The sequence below is a fragment of the Clavispora lusitaniae genome (genome assembly GCF_014636115.1).
Source record: "Clavispora lusitaniae strain FDAARGOS_655 chromosome Unknown tig00002663_pilon, whole genome shotgun sequence".
NCBI lineage: Eukaryota > Fungi > Ascomycota > Pichiomycetes > Serinales > Metschnikowiaceae > Clavispora > Clavispora lusitaniae.
In genome coordinates, this window is record NW_027093982.1 from 446442 (window position 1) to 470168 (window position 23727).

Sequence of the window (23727 nt, forward strand, 5' to 3'; positions counted from 1 at the left end):
TTGGCAAATGAAACCATTAGAGCATTCATGAGGACTGTTGCAACGAAAGCTATTGAATGCCTTTGTTGTGCTTGCATGTACATGATCATCATCATGGGTGGCTTTTGCAATCTGACGTCAAGTCCCGTGTATACTAATCTGCTATGACTCTGGCATGATCATGTGCTACATCTTGATTATGTCTTTCTTTCTGATGTCTGATGGACATTTACGCGAGTAGGTATGGCTATAGTTGATACAATGAGAATCACGCCCTCAAGACTACTAATAGACTTATGAGCCGACGACTGATCGATTGTAAAGAGCAGTAAGGTGTGAGAATCATCATAGAAGAGAAACCCCACAATTGTACAAACAAGAACGAAAATCCTCATCAACGTAGTTTCGAAGTCAGGAAAAAAAAAGACGACTAAAGAAAAGATAGGTATGATTGATGTCAGATGTCCAACTTTAGTGAAGGACACATAAGAAGCTAAATACGAGCTTTATCAGGATAAACTCCGTACGACGAATCCTTCATCGCAATTTGGTTGAACACTGCAGAAGCCTCAATATCACTTCTCGGTCTACAAATTTTTTTTGGTGTCTGCTTGTAAATGTTTTTGATCATCGATTGTCTACTATTACTAAGGGGAGTGTATTGGTATGGTTTTCTGGTGACAATGAAAAATCAGTTTATTATTTTGATGTAATCTTAGGAATGGGCATACGGTCTCTGTGACCGAAAGTCTCGACTATTAGACACACATCTCCGTCCAGTAGCACATCTTTGAGCGATTGAGTTCCCGTGTCTATCATTCTAGAGACGATCCCAACTGCTCTTCTGATTTGTCTACCAACTCTGCCAGTCTTCTTTTTGGCCACAATGTTGCAGCTCAATGCATAAGGCCAGCCTGATTCCAATACATCAGACATTTCACATGCCTATTCGTTTAATCTCCTTCAATCAGCTCTTCCGCCTCCATTGAGGCATTCGGTCTCCAGTTCTTTCGTTTCCATTCTAGTTCACCCTCTCGATATCAACCTCTCGAATACTTGTCGACCCTCCATGCTACACCGTCTTTCTCGTGCGTGTATTTCTAATTCTTCTGTGTCCGCTTCAACTCCTGGCGCAACTTCTCGCTGAAATCATCTTTGGCGTCATCGTCGTCCCAATCTTCCTCCCAGAGGTTGGCCGCATTCAAGTGTGGGTTGGGTTCGCTTGACCAATGCGAGTCTTCGGGAAAATCCTCAAACTCGTCGTCTTCCTCCAAGGTCTTGATGATTTTTTCTTCTTTATCGGACATGGTGGCGTTTGAATGTTGGTTCGCAACACAGTGAAGATAGGTGAATGGTTTTATGTGCACGTCAGAACCCACACATGCCAATCAAGAGAGAATGGACATGGGACCACATAGAATTGTAAGGTGCTGTATTTTTCTTTAAGGAGCTTTGCTATTATGTTTTTATTCGTTTATTGCCATGCTTCAATGTATCGGCCATAGTAAGGTATTGCTGGACGTCATTGTCCAATTTGTGCGAATTCTGCAAATCGACCAGGAATACATGTGTGAGATTTCCACTGTGGAATTCAAACTGAAAATCACTTAAACTCACTTATAACAAGTCACTTATAACAACTCACTTATAATCAGAATCGACTCAGCACTGGAAGCATCGAAAACCCATAAGACCTCTCCATTTTCTTCAATCACTGTCTCAAACTTCGCACCCATTGTCAAATTTCCACTTCAACATAAATTCAACGTCAACATCAATTCAACACAACATCATCTTCGATTACATCGATTCATCTTCAACATTGATAACTATTTCCTAAACTACAACGTCCTTCTCCTTCCTTCTACTTCCTTCTACTTCAGCTTTCATGACATCTGCCAGACGCCGTCCTGCAGTACGGCCACGTGACCGCGCCTCTTCCCGCACCAAAATCTTTCCCATCGCTCTGATCCAACTCCACTTTTCAATGAAGGAGGTGGTTGTCGACGTGGCGCCCAAATGCATTAAAGGGCTCGAGTTTTCTGCGTTGTCGGCGCGCGACATTGTCGCCCAGTCCGAAGTCGAAATCACCACGCGAGACTTGTACGATTTGGAAAAGGGCAGAAGTGTGCGAGAAGGCGGCGCTTTGGACACAAAAATGGGTACCTCCACCAACGCTGTCGAGTGTAGTACATGCCACGGCAACTTGGCCACGTGCCACGGCCACTTTGGCCATGTGAGATTGGCCTTGCCCGTTTTCCACGTGGGCTACTTCAAGGCCATCATCCTGGTGCTTCAGTGCATCTGCAAGAACTGTGCGGCGGTGCTTTTAGACGAGCAGACAAAGCGGGCGTTTTTGCTGGACTTGCGCCGGCCCAACATCGACAACTTGCGCCGCATGAAGGTGCTCAAGAAGGTTGTGGAGCAGTGCAAAAAGCAAAGACGCTGCTTGAAGTGCCACCACGTCAACGGTGTGGTGAAAAAGGCCGCTTCCGGTGCCGGCCCTGCTGCCTTGAAAATCTTGCACGACACCTTCCGGTACGTGGGCAAAAAGTCTGCGCCGGAGAAAGACTTGTGGGACCGCGAGTTCGACGAGGTGTTCCACCGCAACCCAGAGCTCGAAAAATTCGCCAAACGTGTGCACGAGGACTTGAATCCGCTCAAAGTGCTCAACTTGTTTCGCCAGATCACACCGCAGGACTGCGAGCTTTTTGGCATTGACGCCGCCCGCGGCGGAAGACCGGAAATGTACATCTGGAGATACTTGCCTGCGCCGCCAGTGTGTATCCGTCCTTCGGTGATGATGGACAATCAGTCGAACGAGGATGATCTCACTGTGAAATTAACCGAGATTGTGTGGACGTCGTCACTTATCAAGGCCGGTATCGAAAAAGGTATTTCCATCAACAACATGATGGAACAGTGGGACTACTTGCAGTTGTCTGTGGCCATGTACATCAACTCCGACTCGGCCAACCCGGCGTTGCTTCCCGGTGGAATGGGAGGGTCGGGCTCGAAAAGCAGTAAGCCGATCCGTGGTTTTTGCCAGAGATTGAAAGGTAAACAGGGTCGTTTCCGTGGTAACTTGTCTGGTAAAAGAGTGGATTTTTCGGGCCGTACAGTTATTTCTCCCGATCCAAACTTGCGTATTGATGAAGTGGCCGTGCCAGATCGTGTGGCGAAAATCTTGACCTATCCTGAAAAGTGTACACGCTACAATAGACAGAAGCTTCAAAAATTGATCTTGAACGGACCTACTGTGCATCCAGGTGCGAACTACGTCTTGAAACAGAACGAAGTGGCAAAAAGAAACTTGAAGTTCGGTGATAGAGTCAAGCTTGCAAAAACTTTGCGCATTGGCGATATCGTCGAAAGACACATCGAAGATGGTGATGTTGTTCTTTTCAACAGACAGCCATCGTTGCATCGTTTGTCCATCTTGTCGCATTACGCTAAAATCCGTCCATGGCGTACATTCCGTCTTAACGAATGTGTGTGTACACCTTACAATGCCGATTTCGACGGAGATGAAATGAATTTGCATGTTCCTCAAACAGAAGAAGCCCGTGCCGAGGCAATCAATTTGATGGGTGTGAAGAACAATTTGCTTACGCCGAAATCAGGTGAGCCCATCATTGCTGCCACGCAAGATTTCATTACTGGCTCATACTTAATTTCTCATAAAGACTCGTTTTTCGACCGGGCTTCGTTGGTGCAGCTTTTGTGTATGATGTCGGATGCAGACATGCAGTTTGACATTCCTCCACCTACTGTCTTCAAGCCAGTCATGTTGTGGACTGGAAAACAGGTGTTTTCCATGCTCATCCGCCCAAACAAGAAGTCCAATGTTGTGATCAACGTGGATGCGAAAAACAAAACGTTTATTCCACCACCAAAGCACTTGCCAAATGAAATGTCGCCAAATGACGGGTTTGTGGTGATCCGTGGGTCTCAAATCTTGTCGGGAGTCATGGATAAGTCTACGTTGGGAGACGGCAAAAAACACTCTGTGTTCTACACTATATTGCGAGATTACGGACCAGATGAGGCTGCTAAGGCCATGAATAGAATGGCTAAACTCTGTGCCAGATACTTAGGAAACCGTGGTTTCTCCATTGGTATCAATGATGTGACTCCAGGTGCAGACTTGAAGGCAAAAAAGGAGAGGATGGTAGAGGCTGCGTATGCCAAGTGTGACGAGTTGATTGACTTGTACACTAAGGGAAAATTGGAAACGCAACCGGGTTGTAATGAAGAACAAACTTTGGAGGCGAAAATTGGTGGTTTGCTTTCGAAAGTCAGAGAAGAGGTGGGTGAAGTTTGTATTCGAGAGTTGGATTCGCTTAATGCGCCATTGATCATGGCTACATGTGGTTCTAAAGGTTCCACTTTGAACGTTTCTCAAATGGTGGCTGTCGTGGGTCAACAGATTATCTCGGGTAACCGTGTGCCTGATGGATTTCAGGATAGATCATTACCGCATTTCACCAAAATGTCCAAAACGCCGCAGTCCAAGGGTTTTGTTAGAAATTCTTTTTTCAGTGGTTTGTCTCCGCCAGAATTCTTGTTCCACGCTATTTCCGGAAGAGAAGGTTTGGTTGATACCGCTGTCAAGACTGCCGAGACTGGTTACATGTCGCGTCGTCTTATGAAGTCCCTTGAAGATTTGTCTTCGCTGTACGACAACACCGTCAGAAACTCGTCCAACGGTATCGTGCAGTTCACTTATGGAGGTGATGGTTTGGATCCTTTGGATATGGAAGGTGACGCCCAGCCAGTGAACTTCAACCGTCAATGGGACCATGCATACAACATCACATACAACCAAAAAGAGGCCAACTTACTTCCATTCCAGATCATGGATGTGGTCAATTCAATTTTGGCTCCTTTGGAAAACAAATTAGTGCGGTACGATAACTTGGGCAATCTCATTGAAGGTGAGATTGGCGACCGCATTGAGTACATTGACCAAAAGGATGCCGAGCGGGCATTTTATCAGTCGATCCGAACTTATGTTCAGAAAAAGGCCACTCAACTTGCCCGGCTCCGGCAGCAAAAGAAGTTGAGACCTTTCCTCACCAAACTCGAAGACGACGGTGATATGGTGCTAGACGAAGACCCCGTTAGCATCAATGCAATCAACCAATTGATGAAGATTTCACAAACATGCGTGGAGGAATTTTTGAAGCAGTGTCTTTACAAATATCTACGTGCACGTGTGGAGCCTGGAACTGCAGTTGGAGCTATTGGTGCTCATTCTATCGGTGAGCCAGGTACCCAGATGACGTTGAAGACTTTCCACTTTGCTGGTGTGGCTTCGATGAACGTGACATTGGGTGTTCCGCGTATTAAGGAAATTATCAATGCGGCCAAGGTGATTTCGACGCCGATCATTAACACAGTGTTGGTGAATGACGAAGACGAAGTTGCTGCTCGTGTGGTGAAGGGTAGAATAGAGAAGACTCTTTTACGAGACGTTGCATTTTTCGTGGAGGACGTTTACAAGAACGACATGGCATACTTGTCGATCAAGATCGACTTGAAAACAATCGAAAAGTTGCAGTTAGAGTTGACTATGGATAATATCCGTCAAGCCATCGCCAACGCACCAAAGTTGAAGATCTTGAACTCCGAAGTGTCGGTTTATGGTAAGGACCGCATAAATGTTCTTGTCACGTTGCGTGAATCCAAATCCGAATCTTTGGCCCGTACAGCAGCGTCGGACTACAAAGCTTCTGATGTGAACAACAGCTTGTTCTTCCGCATGCAGCATTTGAAACGAGCTTTGCCAGACGTGGTCATCAAAGGACTTCCGAATATCTCTCGTGCCGTGATTAATATCAGAGACGATAGCAAAAAGGAGTTGTTAGTTGAAGGCTACGGATTAAAGGATGTCATGAGTACCGACGGTATTGTCGGAACCAAAACAAGCACAAACCACGTGCTAGAAGTGTATGAAGTTTTGGGTATTGAGGCGGCTCGTGCATCCATCATTGGCGAAATCGACTACACAATGAGTAAGCACGGTATGAGTGTGGATCCTCGTCACATCCAGTTGTTGGGTGACGTGATGACATACAAGGGAGAAGTTTTAGGTATCACGAGATTCGGTTTGAGCAAAATGAGAGACTCGGTGTTGCAGTTGGCATCGTTCGAAAAAACCACCGACCATTTGTTTGACGCAGCGTTTTTCATGAAAAACGACAAGATCGAAGGTGTGTCGGAGTGTATTATTTTGGGCCAGACTATGAGCATAGGAACCGGTGCATTCAAATTGGTGAAGACATCGCACTTCGAAGAAAAGCATTTGAAACCAAAACCTTGCTTGTTCGAAGGTCTCTGCGAAGTCTCTGCGATGGCATAAGAGCAACCGGGGAATGGTTTTGTAAATATGGAAATAAAGTTAATTTGCGAAAAACCCTTTAGGATAGTTTCGATCTTCTGCATGCTTGTGTGTGGTCGTGCACAAACCTCTACATCAACACTAGCGCTAACTTCAAAGTAGTACTAGTACCTTCTCTCCACTTTTTTTCCATGTCAGATTCTCTGTATTCATACGTGCACTTTACACACTCAAACCAGTCCACTTTTATGGAAAACTGGAAAGAATATCCGCTTCCTTACGATGATATCGATACCACCCATCTATTTGAAGCTACCGCTAACATCTTCCCGCAGTTTTTGCTTGACGAAGAGGAAGATGGAGCCATTCCAATCAACTTTTCCGTTTTCGGTGCCAAGGTTTCGAAGAGCCGCAGCTTGCTCCAGCGGAAAGTATGGACTGACTTGAACTTGGACCCGCTTCGAAGCGATTCAACCACACAAAAGCTTCCTGATAAAACGATCTTGAAATCGCTTCATTTCGCCAAATCTGACGCAACAGATGTAAGTCTCAACGACTTTCTCTCGAATGGCTACAACTCCGAATCTTCAGTGCTCAATGCAGACCTAACTTTTGCAAATGTTTCTCACGACGACATTTGGCTACATACCACGTCAGAATTTGGCCACAACCATACATTCAGCCACATGAAATCACGGTCGAACAGCACTAACCATGTCAATACGCAGCCAGCCCCACCAGTGCAAACGCCAAGAATGGGTCGAACTCGCCAGCCCTCTCACGATAAATTCCAAACTCCCATCACGCGGATTCTTCGCTAGGATCTACTACAGATGCAGGCCATCTAATATCCTTCCCCATTAATATACATAGTTTATTCAGCCAACAACGTAATTCTGTCACGATCAATGTCTCCGCGCAACAGCATCAACTTTATGCGTCTTTGTTCAGCTTTGGCGCTTCGTCTCTGAAGCCGCACCATACTGAGAACAAAGAGAGCCAACTTCTTCAAAGTCAATTTTCCTCCATGCCTTCTACCCATTTCTGAGTAGTCAGGGTAGACACCGCATTGCGCGAGCTTGACAATATCATTTTTGATCATTTGGTTAGAATTTTTGATCGATGACATGACAAAAGAGTTCATAAGTGCAAGGTCATTGGCACGCATGTTGAGATCGTACAACTTGGCTTTAAAGTACTGGACTTCGTTGCGTAAGAGCCGTGTTTCCACACTTTCATTTCCCGAGTCGCCAAGTGTAGCACTAGCAAGTTTGTTGTTAAGTATATCCACCTCGTGCTGTAGTTGCGCATTCATTTTCTTGGATTTAAATGCTTCGTCGACATTTCTGTAGGAGTTTTTGTACTCTTGAAGGTCCATTTCGTTGATTTTGCTTGCTAGTTTGGCACAATGTCTAGAAGTTTTGCTCAATTCCTGAGATAGGTTGGCAGACCTCGTTTCTAAGCGCATTTTCTCAGATTGAAGGAGCCTGATGTCAGTCTCTAGAGAATCAACGGTCTCTTCGAGTGTCATCTTCTCCTCTTGTGTTTTAGCCAACTTCAGATTCAACTCTTTTATCTTTCCACGATGATCTTCGTTATAACGATCAATGTTTTGTTCTTTTGCACGTTCCATTGCATCAATGCGTTCCGAGAGCTCCTTATTCAGCTTCCGTGACTCTTCCAAACGAATTCTTTCTTCTTGTGCTTTCAGTAATTTTGTTTCCAAATCGTTTAGCTTCACAAGATATTCTTCTTGCGTTTTCGCCAACTTGGATTCCAAATTCTGTATCTTCGCACGGTGTTCCTCTTCTGTTCGGCGAGGAATGTCCTGACTAACTCTCTCCATAGCAGACAACTTTTCTGTCAAGTCCCGGTTTAAATTCCGCGACTCTTCCAATTGGCTTTCGAGCAAAGTCACTATGGCGGAAGAACCGTTCGGCTGTTGGTTTGCAAACCTTTCTCTGTCCATCATCACGTCGAGTTTTGTTTTGTAGAAACGAATTTGGTCTTCCAAGTCTTTCTGTAACCTTTCACTGTCAAGCCTGAGTGTGCGAATCTGATATTCATAGTCGGATTTCATCTTAAGGATTTCACTTTTGCTAGTCTCATTCAACATGCTTGAATTGTATTCTCTGTTGAGTTCGCGGATTCTAGCCTCCAAGGCCTCGACAACAGCGTCTTTGTCCTTCGCCAAGTTTTCAAGTTTGGAATATCTCCTTTCCTGCTCACGAATCTTCAACTCTTTCTCATCCAAATCCATCTGTAGTTTGCTGCGTTCGCTGAGCAATCTATGGTAATCTGCGTCCAGCACACTATTACCCTTCGTCTTGGCCGTTTCCAACTCGCGTTCCAAACTTCTGATCTGGAGCTTCAACGCTTCAATCTGAGTTTCCAATCGACGTCTTTCCGATTCCTCTCTCTTTTTGTGAACCGAATCAAGCTCATACAACGCAGATTCATTGTACTTCTGTGACTCCATTAGTTCTGCGCGCTTAAGACGAGCACGGAGCTCCTCGATTTCCTTCAAAAGCTCCGTGTCTCTGTCTTCCGCTCTGCGTTCTTTCTCACGGTAACTGTCAAGCTCAGATTCAGCGCTTTCGATTGCATCCTGAAGAAGAGTGTACTCTTGTTCGTAAAATTCGAGTTTATCCTGAAGTTGTCCTAGTTCTTCCCTCATTTTGTTCATACGGCTCGCATCGGTATTCACTGAGTAAAGATCGTCTTGAAGCTTGGCGATTTCTTCCTTCAACTCTCTGTTTTTCCGACTGAGCGACTCTTCTTTGGCGCGCAGAGTTTCTAATTGTTCTTGGTAATGCTTGACTGTGCTTTCAAGACCAAAGGCAGAGTTCCGCTCTTCCATGAGCGAACGTACCTGGCTCCGCAAATTGTACTCGTCTTTATCTTTCTCCTTGAGCTCTTTTTGTAGAGCGTCTAACTTTCTTTGCAAGCGACTAATTTCGGAGTCCTTGCTCTCTAAATCTAGTGTTTTTTGCGCTTCTAAGCGAACCAACTTGGCTCTCAAGTCATTCACTTCTCTCCTAGCTTCTTCCACCTTGTTAGATTCGTTCCGTGAATCGCTAAATCGCGACTTATACTCGTCACATTGCAGGCGCAAACGCTCAATTTCTGCATCACTATTTTGAAGTTCAAGACGCGCTGCTCTCAAGTTTGTTTCGAGATTATCCCGTTCTCGCTCGACCTGATCCAAATCCCGTTTTGCAGACTCTAGCTTTCTCTCTAAGGTGGAATTATTTTCGCTCAAAGACTCCAAACGGCCAGGTGCATCTTCTGGGATCTGTGTAAGGCGCATTTGAAGTTTATGCAACTCTGTTTTCAATTCATTGTTTTCGTGCTGTAGAGAGGAGTAATCGAGATCATGACTGGAAGCATCTTCTAGGCGCCGCCGAAGTGACTGATTTTCAGACTGTAAGAATTCCAAACGTTCTAGTATTTCGTTGGGTACCAGAGGTGAGCGGCTTGCGGCCAGATGTCGAGATTCTTCAACTTCTTGTTGTAGTTCTGTAATTTGCCGCTCAAGGTTGCGTTTCTCGGCTTCATGGTCAGCCAATGCCTCTTTATACAGCGTCTTCAATGACTCGAAGGCAGCCGATTGGTCATGCGAATCTGCCAGGCCGTTTTTCTCGCGCTGTAGCAATCTAGCCAACTGTTGCTTGAGCTCGACATTTTCATACGCCATATCACGGCTTTCCTCCGGAGTTTGCTTGAGAAACTTTGTCAACGTTGCAACTTCAATTTTGAGGCTATAGTTTTCTGCTTGGAGATCTTTGTTTTCCCTCTGAAGATCCTTGATTGAACTAGACCCGTCGGAAACAATCCGCTCTCGTGAACGAAGCAGTGTTCCGCGCTGGAAGTGAGTTCCCTGTGTTTCCTCTTCCGGTATTAGCGACTGGAGAGTGTCATTATGGTCTGAGGAATCATCATAGGTGGAATCAAAAGTTGCGTTTGTAACTTTTTCTGTGTTAAGGGCCATGCGTGGAGACGGGCGCAGCTGTTCATTTTGGTTTCGCCTTTTTCCGATGGGCGTAAATTCAAGCTTCGAGCCTCCCAATTTAGGAGTTCCAACCAAGTTGGATATGCTGAACATGTATAAACAAAAGAGATTGTTTGTGTACTCGAATGTAAAGAAGCGCGTCGGCACACGTGAAGCGTCACGTGCAACGATGGCCCAAGAAGACTAGGAACAGCATCAATAGAGGCCAATCTAGAGGGAAATGGGCCGGAGTCGGATATAAATCATTTTAAAAGGAGCATTGAAATGAGTGGTGCAAATGTAGAATTATTAGAGAAGACAGAATTCGCAAATCTCAAGTTGCGGACAATGAGGTTACCGAATATAGGTGATGAAGAAGATTTCCACAGTATTGCAGAAGTAAAAGCACGATGGAAATTCTGGAATTGAAGTTTGAGGTAACGAAACTTAAAGCTTAGTTCTTGTTGGAAAATTGCCATGCGGTCAAAATATTTCAGATCAACTCATTTGAATAATTACCTTTTGGGCAGAAGCTTTGGACCAATTTGGATGTGTATCCTTGTTTTGAATACATGCTTGATGATAAGGTATTCGGTCCTCGGAAGAGCCATTTATTTGGTTTTAGGTTTGACACTTTCTTTTCGTAAAGGTTGTTAGTTTATCGTTGTACTTCATATGCTATCCTGTTCTTTCTTAACGTGCACAAAAATTGGCCGCTGTTAGTTCAGATAATGTTGTAGCGATTACATTTCTATTTTCATAAAACTACATCGTTTACACGTTACTCAGTATTATTGGGAGCACTTTTTGGCTTCCCGCCTAGTCGTGCCGTATAACACTTGCATCTATTTTGCGGTTGTTCTTTTCTTTCTTCTTGCTCAAGCACTTTGTTTTCCTTCTCCTGTGGTCTCCAGGTCATCATCTTCAAGATCTGTTCTTTGCTTCGTCCACGGCCCTTTTGAAGTCCTCGAGAGCCGCCAATGCCTGTCCCGAAATGATTGCCTCCCTGGCCTTGGCCACACCGTCTTTCCAATCGGATGCAACACCAGCAACCACGGCCACTGCAGCTGCGTTCATGGTGATATAGTCCACCAACGGATGGTTTCCTGCGCTTCGGATCATGAACTCCGGAGCATCCTGTCTCAAAATATGGAACAAAATCTCGGCATTCTCTTCGGGCGTACCACTGCGCACTTGCCCTAGGCTGTGCTCGGGCAAACCAAAGTCTCGGGGCGAAATGGACAGCCGCTCGATTCCGTTTTTGTCTACGGTCCAGCATTTGGTCAGGCCCGTGGGCGAAATCTCGTCGAGACCGACTTCGCCGAAAACAACCATCGTGCGCTCGTGAACAGGCGACTGCTGTGCCAACTGCAACGCAGCCAATGCATAAGACTCGCCCAATTTTTCGGAATATACGCCCAAAACCCGTGCCCGCAACGGCATTGGGTTCATGAGTGGCCCCAAAATATTGAAGATCGTCGGCACACCCAACTGGGCCCGTGTCGACGCAACAGCAGCCATGCCCGGGTGGAAGGCAGGCGCAAACAAGAAGCAGAAGTCCAGCTTTTCGGTGATCCCAGGCGCTGTGGCACGTGTCACCACAGATAGGTCCACGCCAAGGCTCCGGAGCAAGTCGCCCGAGCCAGACACCAGTGTCGACGCCTTGCCGCCATGCTTGCACACTTTGATTCCCATTCCGCCCGCCACGATAGCCGCCGAGGTGGAAACGTTGAATGTGTTTTGGCCGTCGCCACCGGTGCCCACAATATCCACAAACCCACGCAGGTCAACTTCTGCCGGCGGAATCATCTCGGAAAACTCCAACACCGTCCCCACAGCTGCCGCTATGTACTCGGGTTCGTGGTCCAAACCACGCATTCTTAGCGCGGTGAGAAATGCGGCGGTCTGGACTTCCGAGGGGATTCCTTTGAAAATCGACCGGAGCACGGTCGCAAGATCGCTGGGCGTGAGATTGGGCGGCTCTAAAAAGAGCAGCTTGATGTACGGGGTAAGCACGTTAGAAGTCATGGTGTGGAGTAGGTTAAGAGAGCGAGAACGAAGATAAGTAACACCCGTGCACCGCAATACGTCAGCCAAAATGGGGCCTACAAAAACGGGAAAATGGCAGAGAAACGACGGTGGAAGTTGGTGGGGGTGTTGCATGCTCTGTTTCTTGTCGTCTCGAACTCTTAGTGGATCTTTATCTTGATCGGGTGGAGTAAGACAGCACGGGTTCAGGTAAGTACAAGGTGTGATTATCTGCAGGATCAGTAATTGTTCAATACTTTGTGCAGATTCTCAACACCAATTACTATTTTTACCACGATTTCCAAACTGTTGCCAGCAACTTAGATATCGGAAGAGGGTTGGTGTAGCCGGTGAATCTGAAAGAAGGTTGGTGGACGAAATGAGTCATTGTTACCGCACCCGTACACCATCAGTGAGTCGTAGTCATACCGTTAAATGACATTGTATGCCTGTCCATTTTGCCATGTCTCTCATATTCAAGTAAGAAATGAAAAATAACTCTAATCACCGAGCTATTCTTGCAAATTATGTGTTTTAATTTATCAATGGCCATGCAATGGCCCGATTTTTAGACAATTAAAGACTGTTGCGTCTTCTGTTAGACAAGCGATCTTAGATTGCCAATAGAGACCATATCTTAGGGCAGCAAGAATTGCAGTGTCTATGTTACTCGCTAGGTCATGTACTTCTACTTTCTCTATGATTAACGTATTCCTTATGTATTGTCTACTCATTATTAGGTTTTCTTTAAACCACCTCCACTTCCACCTCCATCTCCTTGTCTGCGTCGATGTACGAATCGCACATACACCACACGGTTAATTTGTGTTTTCCAGGAGTAGGAACAGAAAACAGCATCGTCACCAGCTGGGTTTCGTGAGCCACAGAAATCTTCTTGATTGCATACAATTGGCGCAGAGTTGCATCGCCAACCACAAGCCACCAACCTTCTTGCTTTGGAAAAGGAAACGTGGCCGACTCCACGAGCAAATCTTCCATTTCCTCATCTCTTTCCACGGTAATTGTAATCTGTTTCTGTTCGCCTGCGGTGAGAGGTTCAGCCACATCCATTTCATACAGAATGTCAATGTTAGGGTACTTGTTGACGAAACAGGCAACATCATTGAGCTTCTCCTCCTGCAACTGCAAAACATCGTCTCTTTCTTTGTCCTCCAAAGCCATGATGTCATACACAGATTCGACGTTGTACTTTTTCGCCCGAGCTAAAGTCTCCTGTGTGACGTGGGGCAACTGCCGAAGCGGGCTTTCACTGTTCCACATTCCTTGCACGAGCATTTGCGCAAGGTCCATTGCCTGCAAAGCGTTCAAATGGCCCTCGGACGAAAGTGTATCTGTGCATGCAAAGACAAGAGGCAACGACTTCTCAAGGACTGTGCGCTGGTCGCTGGCCAAGTCTCCTGAAACAGAAATCCGGGACAAGTACGCTTGCAAGAGTAAAAATGCTTTTGTGTGGGGCAGACCAAGATCTGATTCTGGCGCGAGTTTGAGCGGAACAGCAGACGAAAGCCGCGTGAGAATTGGCAACTCGTCGGCACGAACAGGCAAGGACTCGAATTCCGGGGCGGAAACCACGGCCGAAAATATGCCCCGCAAGCGATCTTTGGCCGACAAAGCAGCAAAGGCCGCAACGGCCTGCGGCGAAACGTTGTAATGCGACGCGATCATGGCTCCGTTCAATGGAGAAAGCTCCTCATCGTCCTCATCGTCGCTTCTGTCCTCGTCTTCGTCGTCGTCTTCGTTCACCTCAAGCAAGCCGCCCTCAGCCAACGACTCCAACGTCGACTCGACAAGCTCGGAAAGAAATTCCGACACGCCAAGGTGCGACACGTCTTTGAGGCCGTAGAAGCTTGGATTCTGCGCCAACCGCCGGTACAACCACGTGTAAGTGAGCCAGTCGACAGCGTCCTGTTTCGAGCGGAACGTGCGCACAGCCACTTCGTACGCGAATGGCGCGGCGAGCGAGCCGTCGAGCGCACTTTCGACCGGGAGAGGCGCGGCCACGAAGCGCGCGTAGTAGGCGAGCTGCGGCGCGGGCGCGAATATGAGAGCGCGGCCGCCGCGAGCACAGCCCACCATTTCCGCCACGTCGCTAAGAAAGTAAGCGCCCAGATGAGTGAGCTCCAGGGCCAGAGTTCCAAAGACAGCCACGTCGCGCGAAGGCGGCGCGTACGCTGCCGTTGGCCGTGTGGCCACCAAGACACGGAGCTGTCCCTTTGAAAAGAGCCGAACAATGTGTGCTCTGTCCGCCGGCACTAGGTTTTCATGGAGCAAGCCCACGCCGCGACCGAGCGCGCGCCGCGCTGCGCCGTCGGCAATATTGCCGGCAGAGAGATCGGGCAGAGCCTGGTCGTTGGAGCCGTTTTTGTCGTTTTTGTCGTTTGTGTCGTTTTTGTCATTCTTGCCGTTTTCGCCATTCTTGCCGTTTTTGTCACTCTTGCCATTCTCTTCCACCACCTCGACTATAGCCGCCACTAGTTCGGCCGCGGCCACATGCGTTGGGGCAAACGCCACGCACTGGCGGCTTGCGGCGACAAACTTGGCGCACGCAGCGGCGTCGGCGCGCGCGCCCAAAGGCTCGAGGCGCACTTCGCGCGCGCCGTCGGGCGCATCCACAAAGTTGTACGTGTGCTCCTTCGCACACCCGAGCCACAGCGCCATTTCGCGCCCATACAACACCGGCAGGCCGAGCGCCACCACGCGCACGTTGACGCCCTGGCCCGCCATGAGGCGAAGCCGCGCAAGCACAGCCTCGTACGCCGGGCGCGCGCCCAACAAGTGCACATCGTCTGCAATGACCACGCCCAAGTCCTGGAGCGCGCGGCGCAGACGCCAGCGGCGCGACACGGCGTCAAACTGCTCGGGCGTTGCAAGCACCAAGTGGTTGAGCGCCAAGATGCGCGCGTCGGCAGCGGCGTCGCCCGTGAGCCGCGCCACGTTTTTGGGCGGGTCGGTGAGAGGCGCGAAAAGCGCCGCCCACTCGCGCGCGCGCGCGTCCACGAGCGCCTGTGTCGGCTGGATGTACACGGCGCGCTGTTTGTTCTGGCGCCAGCACGCAAGAAGCGCCAACTGCGCCAACACCGTCTTGCCCGTGCCCTTGGGCGCGCCCACAAACACGTTTTCGTTGGTGCGGAACACCGAATGGAGGCACTGTGTTTGCATGCGGTTGAGGTGCGGGATACCGAGGTCCTTAACTTCCAAGTCGAGCGCAGAAAGCGGCACTGTGGCATCAGCCAACTTGGTGGGCGCCAGTGGCGCCTTGGGCATGCGAACGTCGAAAAACTGCACGGGCGCGCGCCACTGCGAGTGGAGCCACGACTCGCTGGCCACGCACACGAAAAGCGCCGGCGCAAGCGGCTCCGACACCGCCACCACGCAGTCGACGAAAAGATCGCGGCCCACGGTGTCCTGCGAGACCCGCACTTCCTCGTCGTGCAAAATGCGCTCGCCGTCGCCGTCTTCCACAGTCAACCAAAACCGTTCGGTGCGCGCGTGCACTTTCGCATTCCAGGTCCAGTTTGGCGCGAGGCGCACCAGCACCCGCACGAGGTCGGCCGAGACAGGGTGCGCGCGCGCCTCCAACTCGAAGCGCGGGTACTGCGCAAGAAGCTGGTGCGCCTGCGCGCTGTGGCCGCGGAAGTTGATGGCCTCGGCAAGTTCGGCCGGCGACAAGTCAAAGTAGCTGGAGAAGGGAAGATGCGACGCCTCCGCGGCACGCACAACTTGGTCGGGCGCCAAGTCGCCAAACTGCCGGAAAGGCGATGCGGCCTGCCACATGCGCAGCTCCACCAGCTTGCACAAGGAAAGCGCCGCGTGGGCAAGCTGCGCCCAGCGCCGCGAGCGGCACATTTCAAAGAGCGCGCGCAAAAGCCGCCCGCCCGACTGCGTCACGTACACCATGTCTGCGAGCAAGGCAAAGCCGTCCAAGCGCAAGCGCGAAACGTGCGCCTGAAGAAGCACGCCGATCTTGGCGCGCGGCCGGTCGGGCGCCTCTTTCAACGGAATCGGCACCTGGTCGGCCAACCGCGCCACCTCCACCTTCTCCTCGGCGCGGACAGGCACAAAGCGGAACTCGTCGGCGCGGGCGAAAACGCCAAGAAGGTCGATCTCAGACATCCACGGCCGGAGCGCCGAGTGGTAGGCAGCGGCGGTGGTGTAGGAAATGTAGAAGTTGGCGGCGATGCGGCCCAATTCGGTCGCGGCGGTTTTCCCCGTCTGCGGGTCGTAGTCGACCAAGCGATGTTGCGCGAGCAAAACTAGCGCCGAGTGCGCAAGGTCCGCCCGTTTGCGCTCGAGCGCCGTGTCGCCCGCGTACTCCGCGCCCACCTGGTAGAGGCGCGGCGACCGCAACATGCGGATGTACAAGTACGTCTGGGCCAACCAGTCGCAGGCTGCGGCGCGGCAGTCCACTGCGCCCAGCGCCACCTCGGCGTTGATGCAGTCGGCGAGCCGTGCCATGAGCTGCGACTCGATCGGAAGCTGCTGGTTGAGCACCGCCAAATAGTACTGGAGCTCGTCGTGCGCGGTGATGATCACACCCTCGCCCGACTTGTCGTAGCGCGGCCGCCCGGCACGCCCAAGCATCTGCAATATGTCCTGCGGCAGCAACTGCACCCAGCTGCCCTTTTCTGGCGAGTACGTGTCGGTGCCCTTGATGATGACCGTGTGCGCCGGCAAATTGACACCCCACGCCAACGTGGCCGTGGACACCAACACTTGCACATGGCCCTGGGCAAAGAGGTCTTCGACAGCAGACCGGTCGGGCCGCGCAAGACCGGCGTGGTGCACGGCGAAGCCCGAGGGCAAGATCTCCGCCAAGTTTTTGTTTTTCGCGGCCGCCGCCTCCTGGGCCAAGATCTCGCGCGCGCCGTCCGACCGCACGGTTCGAACGCCTTCGGCCTCTGCTCGCGCCGCAAGAAACTGCGCCGTGCGCACGGTGTCTTTACGCAGATGCACAAACACAATCACCTGGTGGCCCTGGGCCACACTTGAGGCCACTTTTTCGAAACACGCGTCGTTCATGGCCGCCACTTTGCGGATCGCCTTCTTTTCCTTGATGCCAATGTACTCCTGCTGCAACGGGCACGGCCTGAAACTGGCGTCGAAGTAGAAAAGCCCCGCCGCGCGCACGCCCAAAAACAGCGCCACGTCCTCGTAGTTGGGCAAGGTGGCCGAAAGACCCACGAGGCGCGCGTGCGCAGCCCTTTTCGCCCGCACAACAATGCTCTCGAGCACCGGCCCTCGTTCGTCGTGCAAAAGATGGATCTCGTCGAGCACCACCAACTGCACCAAGCGCGCAAAGTGCGGCTCCTTGCGCGTCACCACGTCCCATTTTTCGGGCGTGGTCACCAACACCTGCGCCTCGCGGATCTCGCGCGCGCTCAACGCCAGGTCGCCCGTAAGCTCCTTCACCACCACGCCAAACAGCGTGAGGCGCCGCAGAAACTCGCGCGTCTGTTCCGCCACCAACGCCTTGAGCGGCGCAATGTAGACACACTTGAATTTTTTCACCATCACGCGCCCGCTGGCGTCGCGGTTGTTGCCCAAAACTCGAAGAAGCGCCAACATGGCCACGTTGGTTTTTCCCGCGCCCGTGGGCGCGCAGAGAAGAAGGTTTTCGTCCGACAAAAACGCCTTGGGATATATCTGCGACTGGATGCGGTTCAACGTGGCGGTTTCGCCCGCAGGGAAGGCCGCCTGCGCCCACTCGGGCATCTCTGCAACCGACACAAGCGGCTCTGCGGCAGGCGGCGGCGGCGTGGGCGTGGGCGCCGGCACGCTGATGATGTCGTACTGCTTTTTGTTCTGCTGGTACGAGCCTTTGGGGAGCGAGATTTTCGCGCTCGCCATAAGATGGGCGCCCTGGTCGAACGCGAGCGCACCGAGATCCACTACTCGGAGCTCTGTGGATTTGTCTGTGGTGGTGTTTTCTGAAGTATCGGATGTGTCTTCTGGGATGTCCTTGGTGTTTATGACATCTTCGGTACTTGTCTCCTCTATGTCTCTGGTCTCTTCTGTGCGCGCTCTTTTTCGCTCGCCCGCCACTTCTGTGGCTGCCCGTTTTTTCGCCCCGCTGGCTTCGCGCTCCAACTCCTCGAGCCCCATCGCCCGCATCTGTTCGAGCGCCTTGGCCCGGTTCTGCTTCAACTTCACCCCAAAAACAATGCGCCATCGTTGCTCCATGCACATATGTACAAAGTCGAGGTAACGGAAATCGGTCGCCGCCATGAGCCGCTGCTCCAAATTTTCGCCCGCAATTTCGCTGTCGTTGAGCACCCGCGAGATTTTCTTGCACGTTTCACGGATTTCGTCCGCGTCGGTTTCGGGCGCCGCCGCACTGAGGCGCGAGAAAAGAAAATCGGGCGTAATATCGCCCAAATTGAGCGCAGAACCTTCAGCTTCTTTTCCCCCATTTTCTTCTTCTCCCTCCTTCTCTTGACCTGGCGCAACAACAATGGCGTGTGGCATGTCTTCGCCTTCGGGCACGCTTTCTGCTTTTGTATCTTCTGCCGCTTCCAAATTGTCGGGTATTATATCGTCTGCCATACCAGTGTCAGCAAACTGGTCCTGGGCCCCATCCTCTTCAAACTCCACCGCAACGATATCGCCGCTCTCTTCCTCCTCTTCTCGTTCTCCAAAATCAGTAATCTGACTGGCGTACCCTGATAGTTCCGTGAACTGTTCCTCATCTAAGGTCAACGATAGAAGCTTTTCGATCTCAGCTTTTTGCTGCGTCATGCCTGTGTCGCCTTTGAGCACCTCTAGGATTGCATCTGCCGCCGAAAGAATCACGCTGTGCAGCTCATCTGGAATATGTTTTCTGACACAAACTATAAGTTGTTCGAATATGTCGCTGTTCTGCGCTGTTGTGGGTCGGTACGCCATGTTTTCGAGCGCATAGTCTTCTGAAAAGCTGTCGGTATTTGTACTTTGGTTTGTTTGTTCTGTTGTTGGGGGTTGGCTTTTTTGGCCTTCAGGCTCCGATTTCGCTCGGGTGCCCATTTCCTTGACAGAAATTTGTCCAGCTAAAGACGTTGGATTATAATCGATCTCATTTTCATCTTTTTGGCTTTTTCCCTGTGCCACTGAATCCAATGACCCGCCTTCAATGTGTCCGGACATGGTTAAAAAGACATAAGAGAGACATCGCTGATGATGCAGGTGGTGGTTGGTGTGTCACGTGCGCAGTCACGTGCACAACTAAAGCGATGCTTCCCGCGCTTCATCTCTACATGCATATACTAATTTAGACTTGAATTTGCTATGTATTTTCCATCCCCTCGCTTAGTAGACGTGGTTGGAGAAGTCGTTCTTCTCGAAGTTCCAGGTGTCATCGGAGATTCTGCCTCTCAATTCTGGAATTTCGGTGCCCTTGACGTAGACGTCCTCGAACAAGATCTCCATCTTGGCTTCTGGTGGGGCATCGGCCTCAGCCTCGGCGGTTTGCTCGTCAACGTACTTTCTAGCAGCCTTGTCGTAAGACTTGATTTCCTCTTCAGTGGCAATGTTCTTGTCCAAGAGGATGGCCTTCAAACCGGCAATAGGGTCGTTTCTGGATCTCATGTGTTGAACTTCCTCTCTGGTTCTGTAAGTGGTACCTGGGTCGGACATGGAGTGACCACCGTATCTGTAGGTCTCGTACTCCAAAACCAATGGACCGTTACCGCTCGAACACCAGTCCTTGGCGAACTTGGAGGCCTGGTAGCAGGCCAAGATGTCCATACCGTTAACCTTCAAACCTGGAATGTATTGACCTCTCTTGTAGTACTCGGTCATGGCAGAGGATCTGGAAGCAGAAGTACCCATACCGTACTTGTTGTTCTCACAAGCAAAGACACATGGCAAGTCCCACAACTTAGCCATGTTGTAAGATTCGAAAACTTGACCTTGGTTGGAAGCACCGTCACCGTACAAGGCGAAAGTGGCACCCTTGTCGTTTCTGTACTTGTGGGCAAAGGACAAACCAGCGCCCAATGGAACCTGAGCACCGACAATACCGTTACCACCGTAGAAGCCTGGAGCAAACATGTGCATGGAACCACCCTTACCGTAAGAAACACCAGATCTCTTACCCATCAACTCACCCAAGACACTCTTGACAGAGGCACCTCTCATGTGGGCGAAACCGTGACATCTGTAGGAAGTGATGACAGTGTCGGTTGGGGCAATGGCATTTTCAATACCAACAGCGATGGCTTCCTGACCCACAGACAAGTGACAGAAACCTCTAATTTTCTTGGCCTTGTACAAAGCGTCGGCGGCCATCTCCATTCTTCTGATGACAATCATGTCCTTGTACATTTGCAACAAGGTTTCCTTTTCGGTCTCGAAGGTCAATTCAGGAGCATCGATGTTGTATGTCTCAAAGGAAGAAGCGGGTAAGTCAATTGTCACCAAGTCACTGGCAGCAACAGCCAAGTTTCTCTTGGCTCCAGTGGCCAAAACACGTGGCAATGGGTTGATAACACCAGTACGAATCATGTTTGTGGATGAAAAGAAGATGTCGTGTGGAAAAGGCCGTGCGTATCTTTTTCCGTTTCTTCGTACGCACCTCACGGGAGGAAGACATCCGCCGGGGTTGTACCTCCGGGCCAGGAATGCACGGGTGTGCCACTTTCGAAGACAACATCCGCACAACAAAAAGTTGGTCACGTGTACCACTTTGGTTGCAAATAGTATTGATAACTGAAATGAAAACAACAAGAAAACTGAAATGAAAAGAACAGGATAGCTGAAATGAAAAGAATAGGATAGCTGAAATATACATCATGAAGTTAGGATCCATTCCAAAATATTTTCAAATACAAGGCAAGCAAAGAGTTTCAAAGCAAGCGAAGAGTCAAAAGCATGGCAGCGAAAAAATATTCTACTAGTAGCAAAAATAAGAAAAAAAGATAAGACTGCAAATGATAAGAGCAGCGGAACTAATTCATATTTATATATTACCTCAAAAAGTGGCTGCAATTAGAACAAAGCATAAATAGAAGCAGTTTGCTGATTTTCGAGGAAAAAACAATTCTCCCAAAGTTCATAAACCAATACAGAAGAAGATACTGTAGCGTCTTGCTATTATGAATGTGGAGTTAACGGCTACTTCAACACCAAAAGCCATATATATTGAAAAAATGACGATTCCTATAACTTTCACGTGATGTGTCACGTGAATGATCCGCCAAAGATATCTCGCCATAAGATTTACTTGAGTACATCAGCACACCAGAGATGCATCCCCAGTTGGACAAGAACAGATTTGACACATGCGAGAAGTTGATGGACGCCCTCGAGGAGTGCCACAGGAAGGAGTTCTTGAAGCAAGCAATGGGCTTGTGCAACTTTGAGAAGAACGAGTTGACGAAATGCTTACATCTTACCCGAGTGGAAGACGCAAAGGAGCGTATTCGTATTAGCAGAGAGAAGCAGAAGGCCGTGGAGGAAAAACGCAAGCGTGCGGAAGAGGAGACTTATGGCAAGAATGGCTATTTGCGCAAGGTCATTGAGATGGAGGCTAAGAAGCAAAATTAAGCTACTGAGAAAAAGGATTCGGAACTTGTATATATGAAATGGTACGGACGTTACTAGTCTTGACGGGTTTTCAACACTCGCTTGACAACCTTGTCCTTTGTGACAATGTAGACAACGGCTCCCCAGCCGGACAAGGCATCTCTATCCACGGCGTTCAACAAGGCCTGGCTGATTGTCTCAAACAAATCTTCCGGTTCCAAGTTGGGCTCGTACAACGACTCACACATACCATACAATTGGTCGGAGGCTGTTCCCGAGACAATAAAGTCTTTGGCAAAATCGATGCACCCAATCAAGTCAAAGCCGCAAATGAAAGGCTTGTTTGTTTTCGATTCCAATCCCGCCACAATAGGACCCACAAAGTATGGTCCAAATCTCTTTTCGTACAAAGAAGAGCTGACTAAGTTGGCCAAAGTCCGAGGCTCGATTTCTCTCTCCTCTCGCAATTTGTACAAGTTGTGCTTCAAACGGAAATCCTCTTTCAACGTAAGAACGTCGGTTGCCAAACCAGTCAACCCCAAAAACGTCTTGTCTCCAAACTGGAAGATTTTCTCAAAGTTGTTGGCCACACCAAGCGATTGATTACCTAAACGCAAATCACATGCTATGGCTATGCATTCTTTACCAACCATGGCGACGGCAGCACCTCCTGTTTGTTAGTAAATGGAAGGGTATGAAGAATTTGGGAAGGGTGGGTTAAAAGGGCACATGTTACTGGAGAGAAATGATACTGGACAAGAAACGGAACTGAATGTAACTGAATGTAACTGAATGGAACTGAATGCAACTGAATGCAACTGAATTGGAACTGAATTGGAACTGAATGGAAATGGAAATGCAAATGGAGCTGACATGGAACTGAAAATAAGATTGAAAATGGAACTGGGAATAAAACTGAAAATGAAACTAAAAATGGAACTGAAGATGGTACTGGAAACACGAGTTGGACAACGAGCCGGAAATATACGGAATGAGATTGAACATATCGATGACGAGGAGTCTTAAATAAATCGGATTCTGGATGGATGTGTTCCTCTGTTACTTTCACCGCTTCATTGTTTGGTCATTAGATGGCACCCAATTTTGCAATTCTTTCTCATCCACTTATCTCAGTGATAAGCGACGTGGTTCACATACCGTTGATCGAGCTTGGGTCGGACATTGTGTATAGTTGGAAGTAACCTTGGAACCTTTGGTGGCGTCTGTTACATGAGTGCGAGGTCACGTGACTTATTTCTTGGGTGATAAGGCAGGCAGAACAAGAGTAGTGACTAAAATGATGGCAAAAAAGTCGATGGAAAAGTTTGAAGATAGGTTTGTGGAGCTGAAATAAGAAAAGGGTCTGTACTTTGTTGCAATAAATGATTTCTGTTTCGCAACTGGCTGGTGGAGTTGGGATTACTATGCTCGGTTTGCAGTATGGTTCTACTTAAAGTACTAATGAGTTTCTTCAAAGTTTATCCTTGTCGAGCCAGTTCTTATGTATCGGTGACAGATGTGTTACTCTTTGATTTTCTCACTTTCTTCTTACTTTCTTCGAGTATCTCACTTTTGTTTGATTTTCTCACTTTCCTTCGGTTATCGATTCAATTTTGCCATATGTTAAGGTATCGAAACTCCTAGATGGTTTGATGAGCAAAATGATTGGAGGGTGCACAAACTACATCAGAATTTTAAAATGATTAACAATTATAGTAAGACAAATCCTCAACATAGGAAATACAGAAGAAATGAATCGCAGCACTCATGCCATCCAGCTGCGGAAACAAAAAAATATAGACCTTCGTTAAAGCTAACGAGAATATCGAGCCATTAGGTGCTCAGCCACAATAATGAGTCGGAACCA

The 23727-nt window shown here is 49.2% G+C and overlaps 10 protein-coding genes across 10 annotated transcripts; 4 read left to right on the forward strand and 6 right to left on the reverse strand. All coding sequences in view use genetic code 12, as the record gives it.

Moving 5' to 3' along the window:
• Nucleotides 1-1079: 1079 nt before the first annotated feature.
• Nucleotides 1080-1286, reverse strand: FOB63_004842 (proteasome regulatory particle lid subunit; the record flags this gene model as incomplete). Its single annotated transcript, XM_002617504.1, has 1 exon — nucleotides 1080-1286. The coding sequence occupies one exon, from the start codon at nucleotides 1284-1286 to the stop codon at nucleotides 1080-1082; it is 207 nt and encodes a 68-aa protein (XP_002617550.1).
• A 581-nt stretch (nucleotides 1287-1867) lies between these two features.
• On the forward strand, nucleotides 1868-6343 carry FOB63_004843 (DNA-directed RNA polymerase III core subunit; the record flags this gene model as incomplete). The annotated part of the gene is made up of 1 exon (XM_002617503.1): nucleotides 1868-6343. The coding sequence occupies one exon, from the start codon at nucleotides 1868-1870 to the stop codon at nucleotides 6341-6343; it is 4476 nt and encodes a 1491-aa protein (XP_002617549.1).
• A 170-nt stretch (nucleotides 6344-6513) lies between these two features.
• CTA6 (Cta6p) lies at nucleotides 6514-7143 on the forward strand (the record flags this gene model as incomplete). Its single annotated transcript, XM_002617502.1, has 1 exon — nucleotides 6514-7143. One exon carries the CDS (start codon nucleotides 6514-6516, stop codon nucleotides 7141-7143), a length of 630 nt encoding a protein of 209 aa, XP_002617548.1.
• A 53-nt stretch (nucleotides 7144-7196) lies between these two features.
• On the reverse strand, nucleotides 7197-10427 carry FOB63_004845 (uncharacterized protein; the record flags this gene model as incomplete). The annotated part of the gene is made up of 1 exon (XM_002617501.2): nucleotides 7197-10427. The coding sequence occupies one exon, from the start codon at nucleotides 10425-10427 to the stop codon at nucleotides 7197-7199; it is 3231 nt and encodes a 1076-aa protein (XP_002617547.2).
• Nucleotides 10428-11237: 810 nt separating this feature from the next.
• Nucleotides 11238-12584, reverse strand: TRP4 (anthranilate phosphoribosyltransferase; the record flags this gene model as incomplete). The annotated part of the gene is made up of 1 exon (XM_002617500.2): nucleotides 11238-12584. The coding sequence occupies one exon, from the start codon at nucleotides 12582-12584 to the stop codon at nucleotides 11238-11240; it is 1347 nt and encodes a 448-aa protein (XP_002617546.2).
• A 504-nt stretch (nucleotides 12585-13088) lies between these two features.
• Nucleotides 13089-19520, reverse strand: FOB63_004847 (ATP-dependent RNA helicase; the record flags this gene model as incomplete). The annotated part of the gene is made up of 1 exon (XM_002617499.2): nucleotides 13089-19520. One exon carries the CDS (start codon nucleotides 19518-19520, stop codon nucleotides 13089-13091), a length of 6432 nt encoding a protein of 2143 aa, XP_002617545.2.
• A 123-nt stretch (nucleotides 19521-19643) lies between these two features.
• On the reverse strand, nucleotides 19644-20840 carry PDA1 (pyruvate dehydrogenase (acetyl-transferring) subunit E1 alpha; the record flags this gene model as incomplete). Its single annotated transcript, XM_002617497.1, has 1 exon — nucleotides 19644-20840. The coding sequence occupies one exon, from the start codon at nucleotides 20838-20840 to the stop codon at nucleotides 19644-19646; it is 1197 nt and encodes a 398-aa protein (XP_002617543.1).
• FOB63_004849 (uncharacterized protein) lies at nucleotides 20638-21048 on the forward strand (the record flags this gene model as incomplete). The annotated part of the gene is made up of 1 exon (XM_066102436.1): nucleotides 20638-21048. One exon carries the CDS (start codon nucleotides 20638-20640, stop codon nucleotides 21046-21048), a length of 411 nt encoding a protein of 136 aa, XP_065958202.1.
• Nucleotides 21049-21581: 533 nt separating this feature from the next.
• FOB63_004850 (uncharacterized protein) lies at nucleotides 21582-21881 on the forward strand (the record flags this gene model as incomplete). Its single annotated transcript, XM_002617496.1, has 1 exon — nucleotides 21582-21881. One exon carries the CDS (start codon nucleotides 21582-21584, stop codon nucleotides 21879-21881), a length of 300 nt encoding a protein of 99 aa, XP_002617542.1.
• A 53-nt stretch (nucleotides 21882-21934) lies between these two features.
• PUP3 (proteasome core particle subunit beta 3) lies at nucleotides 21935-23043 on the reverse strand (the record flags this gene model as incomplete). Its single annotated transcript, XM_002617495.2, has 2 exons — nucleotides 21935-22527; nucleotides 23019-23043. The coding sequence occupies 2 exons, from the start codon at nucleotides 23041-23043 to the stop codon at nucleotides 21935-21937; spliced, it is 618 nt and encodes a 205-aa protein (XP_002617541.2).
• Between the last annotated feature and the right edge of the window lie 684 nt (nucleotides 23044-23727).